The 4,920-nt window shown below is 54.2% G+C and overlaps 1 protein-coding gene across 1 annotated transcript; it reads left to right on the top strand.

The window, feature by feature from the left end:
• The first annotated feature begins 347 nt into the window (after positions 1 to 347).
• ADRA2B (adrenoceptor alpha 2B) lies at positions 348 to 4,525 on the top strand. Its single transcript, XM_032773414.2, has one exon. The coding sequence runs from the start codon at positions 676 to 678 to the stop codon at positions 1,984 to 1,986; it is 1,311 nt and encodes a 436-aa protein (XP_032629305.1). The 5' UTR covers positions 348 to 675; the 3' UTR covers positions 1,987 to 4,525.
• The last annotated feature ends 395 nt before the right edge of the window (positions 4,526 to 4,920 follow it).

Consider the following 4,920-nt stretch of genomic DNA (forward strand, 5'->3'; position numbering starts at 1 on the left):
TGTCCTCAAACTTTGCAGCAGGGCCCCTCTTTCCCTGCCCCAAACCCCAGGTCTCTGAACCTAAGCCCTCGCGGAGGCTAAAGGCGGACTTGTGCCGGGCTATGCGTGGAAACGGGAGGATCCCCCCGGAGTCCGTTGTGGCTCATCCAGGGGGCTGGGGGAGGCCGAACCCCCGGGGCACCAACTTGCAGCGAAGTGGGTGGATCTGGCTGCTCTGCAAAGCGGCGGCAGCTTCCCTCCTCCCCGCGCCTTCTCCCCGCCCCAGCCCGTGTCTCCTCCCTCCTCGCCCCGCTGCCGGTGCCTGCCAAGGGGATGGCGCGGAGCTGCCTGACATCACACGCCGGGGATGGGGGAACGACCACACAGCCCCTGCCGCGGCTGCCTTCAAAAGCGGCGGAGGCGGCTGCCGGCTCGTCCCGCAGCCCAGGCAGGCGCAGGGGCCGGCGGGCGAGACTTGAGCAAACTTCTTGCGCGCCGGGGAGCGCAGCCGGCGAGGGAGCGCGCAGCCTGGGGGCTCCCCCGCTGATGCGCCCCGGCCCCGATGGGGGCTTCTGAGTGCGGGAAGCTGAGGCTGCAACCGAGCCCGGAGCGCGGGGCGAGCGGGGCGCTCCCCACCCCTCCCGGATTTGCTCTTTAGAAGCCCTCCATGCAGCCTCATTTGGGGGGCCCCAAGCCATGGACAGCCCTGAGGGCTACTCGGTCCAAGCCACCGCGGCCATCGCTGCCATCATCACCTTCCTCATCCTCTTCACCATCTTCGGCAACGTGCTGGTGATCATTGCCGTGCTCACCAGCCGGTCCCTCAAGGCCCCCCAGAACCTCTTCTTGGTGTCCCTGGCAGCGGCCGACATCCTGGTGGCCACCCTCATCATTCCCTTTTCCCTCGCCAATGAGCTGATGGGCTATTGGCACTTCCGGAAGACCTGGTGCGAGATCTACCTGGCCTTGGACGTTCTCTTCTGCACCTCCTCCATTGTGCATCTCTGCGCCATCAGCCTGGACCGGTACTGGTCCGTCAGCCAGGCCATCGAGTACAACTCCAAGAGGACCCCCAAGAGGATCAAGGGCATCATCCTCATTGTGTGGATGATCGCGGCCTTCATCTCCCTGCCCCCCCTCATCTACAAGGGGAACAAGAAGGACAGCCAGGATGGCAGGCCGCAGTGCAAACTCAACGAGGAGGCGTGGTACATCCTCTCCTCCAGCATCGGCTCCTTCTTTGCCCCCTGCATCATCATGATCCTGGTCTACCTGCGGATTTATTTTATAGCCAAGCACCGGACCCGGCAAAGCTCCAGGGGCAAGAAGCCCAAGGCTGAGAAGAAGGGGACATCTAAGAAAATCACTGGCCTGACCTCTGAGACCTCTCCCCAGCAGCTGGGTGCAAGCGAACCCAATGGGCATCAGGTGCCCAATGAGGATAGTGACCAGCCGGTGACCCCCACACTGCCTGCCCACAGGACGTCTCTCCTGAGCCTGGAGGAGCAGCAGGAGCTGCCGCCATCTGCCACTAACCCTTGCCAGCCCCAACCGGAGAAGAAAGAGTCTTCTGGCTCCAGCCCACTGGAACGCTCCCTACACTGCAACCTCAAGCAGCGCAACGGGCACCCCCAGAGCTCTGTCAAGGGCATGAAGACCCTGGCCACTGCCAAGGGGGAGGTGCTGCTGGTGAGGAGGGTGAAGACCCTGAGTGCCAACCCTTGGAAGAGGAAGACCCACCTCAACCGGGAGAAGAGGTTCACCTTCGTCCTAGCTGTGGTAATGGGGGTCTTTGTCCTCTGCTGGTTCCCTTTCTTCTTTCTCTATAGCCTGGGGGCCATCTGCCCAGAACTCTGCAAGGTCCCCAACAGCGTGTTCCAGTTCTTCTTCTGGATTGGCTACTGCAACAGCTCCTTGAACCCTGTGATCTACACCATCTTCAACCAGGACTTCCGCAAGGCCTTCCGCAAGATCCTCTGCAGGCAGGGGACTCAGACTGCCTGGTGAGAGAGCAGAGGGGAGGTGGGAGACTGTAGGTTGAGGTGTGGGGGCGAGGGCCGAGGGGGGGCGATAGTGGCAACTTTCCACCGATGCTATTTAAAACACGTCTATTTATTCATCAGCTTTTGTGTTTGCAAAGAGTGGGGACGGGCAGTGGATACAAAAGACCATTTTAAAGACTGTTTTGGATCAGCCTTTTTATATCTCTTTCTCTATATTTCCTGCAAATGAGTTAAAACCCAGGACCGTTTGCCAATGTATTTTCTACCGAGCTGGGAGCCTTTAATGTGCATGCCATTCATATAGGTGGGATGAGAAAAACTCTCTTCCCACCAACTCTGCAGAGGAGAGTGTGTGTGACCTGCCTTCCAGGTAACCACAAGAGAGTCTCCTGCCAGTCTCTTTTCCTTCTTTCTGTCTCCCATTGGAGGTTGGTGTGGTGAGACTCAGAAAGAAATCTGCCCCAGGCCACACGTTCTCTCTGCTTAGGAAGGCAAGGGCCAAATTTGATGCTGGTCGCAGCTGCATTGTGCCCTTTTATGCCAGCTGAGTGGTGGGTCGCAAACATACTTGTACAGAGCTCATGAGATCATGGAGGTTTAATGTAGTAAAGGTTTCAGTTTGCATGGGCCAGATTCTGCTCTCAGCTTCACTGGGGTAATTCTTGCTAAATCACAGGGCCAGAGTTCTCCGAGTCCTTCATACTGGGACCGCCCCCCCATGGAACCTTTCTCCAATGGAGCTGGGATCTAGCTCAGACATGTCTCTCCCATTTAGCAGCATGAAGATGGTGGGGTGGTCATCACCCCCAGACTGAGAACCCATGCCCTAGGATTTCTGGGTGACAGTTCCCAGTGTGGGGGCCCTAGTGTGGACAAGGCTCCCGTGACAGCCTGTGCTTTTAACACCATGTTAGCATGACCTCCTGTGAGCATGGGGTTAAAAGGCCAGTGGCGGTAGGTGCAGCGTCTATGCCAGGGCTCCCACTAGTGGAACTGCTAGCGGGGGCAGGGGGGACTTGCGGAGGGACAAGCTGGTATGGACACAAGGATTTTTTTAGGGTTGACGCACTTGGGACCGAGAGGAGAGTTTGGGCGTGAGGATTTTCCTTCCTTGGTTCCTTTTTTTTAATGAAAAGAAGAATTCTTTCTTTTTTCCTCCTTTCTTTTTGCTCAGCCCGCACAACGTACACCCCCCTTCTCTGTATCTATCCCAGTCCGTCACCTTTCTACGGAATTCAGAACAAAGCTTGTGGTCAAAGTCGCTCACAGATCCTGGAAACAGACAGAATCTGGCCCCATTCTCCAGGATGCCGAGTCTTCTAGGACTCTATTTTGCTTGATACCTTCTGTTATTACCTCTGGGATCTGTAGCTCCTTCAGGAGTTTGTCTCCCCATTGTTTGTCCCGCCCCCCACCCCCCACACATACTGAGCTCTCCAAAGCAAATAGTATCTGTTTGCAAGGAACAAAAACATGCAATCAAAGCATCTATGGTATGAATGCAAGTGAGAAAGAGAAGGTGGTTAATTAAGGATGTGTTAGTAGCTTTGATATGGTGTTTCTAAGCCTGAATCGTTCTTTTAAAAATGACACAACAGCCTAATTTTGCACATCAGAATGGGAGCTGTGAGCAGGAGACATCTTTCTGGTTCTCACTCCTTGGCCATTGTGGGAGCTTTGTGTCACTTTCCCTTTAGACCCGTGTTTAATAAGATCATATCACCGCCTCACAGCAGGGATGGGATCTCCTTTCCCGGGTCTCTATGTCACCCATACACTCTAGGTACAGAGTCAGCTGCCTGGAACTCTGCAAAAGTGGGATCCAGAACCAGTAAGAGTTGACACTTGCACGGAGCTTTTTAAATCCGTAGAACTCTAAGCACTTTACAAGCCTGAGTGAGTCAAAATGATCCTCATTTTACAGGGGGCAAAACTGATTCTCAGGGGAGGAAGTAACTTGCCTGTGGTTCAGACATCAAGTGGGTATCAGACGTGAGAAAAGAACCCAGGCGCTCTGACTCCCAGTCCTGTGCTCTTTCAGTGTGGACCGTTCTGGCTCCAATTGGTTATTGAAATTACAATTAGCCAGTGCTGATTTTAAAGTATCTTGTTACCACTTATGGACTCCGCATCGAAATGCAGCGTTGCCCCCTTTCCAAGCAGTCTGTGGAGAGATGAAAAATAGTGGGTGTGGATTTTTGCCCCTGACCCTGTACAGGGAAGAGAGTGGAGGAGAACCTATAACATCCAGTGGAAGCAAGAAGCAGGTTTGCTGTCTCCGAATCTGTCACCTGCAGGGATGGTGGGATGATGCATGCCACTTGAGCTTCCTGTGTTTTGCCTCTGGCTGCATGTGGCATTGCAACATGGGGTGGGTTATGATGGGCATGATCTCTCTTTGGAGCTGCTGTGAGTCTCTGTGCCCCGTAGCCATATCCCCTGTGAATGGCAGGAGTTGTGTTTTTCCCCGCTGTAGTGTGTGTGGAATGATGTTAATGAAAAATCTTGAGATATTTTAACAATAAAAGATATTTTTTAATAAGCGAGTGTGTGTACTGTCTGAGGGCCATAATAGCTCTTAGCACTCTCCAGCCATTGACTGTGTAGCATTAACCTCGAGAGGGGGCATGGGGCGTAATTAGGTATCACAAGCCCCATTCTGCAGCTAGGGAAACTGAGGCACAAAGAGACCATGTGACTTGCCCATGGTCACTCAATGAGTCAGCAGCAGAGCTGAGGATAGATTCCTAGATGTTAAGGCCAGGAGGAGGGATGATTATGATCAGCCACTCTGATCTCCTGCATAGCCCAAGCCAGAGGCTCTCGCCCAGGGATGCCTGTATCGAGCCACATGTCTTGTGATTGAACTAGAGCAGATATTTTAGAACAGAACCCAGGAATCCTGGCTGCCAACCCTGGGCACAGTTCCAGGCTGAGC

Source organism: Chelonoidis abingdonii, chromosome 2 (genome assembly GCF_003597395.2).
Source record: "Chelonoidis abingdonii isolate Lonesome George chromosome 2, CheloAbing_2.0, whole genome shotgun sequence".
Classification (NCBI taxonomy): domain Eukaryota; kingdom Metazoa; phylum Chordata; order Testudines; family Testudinidae; genus Chelonoidis; species Chelonoidis abingdonii.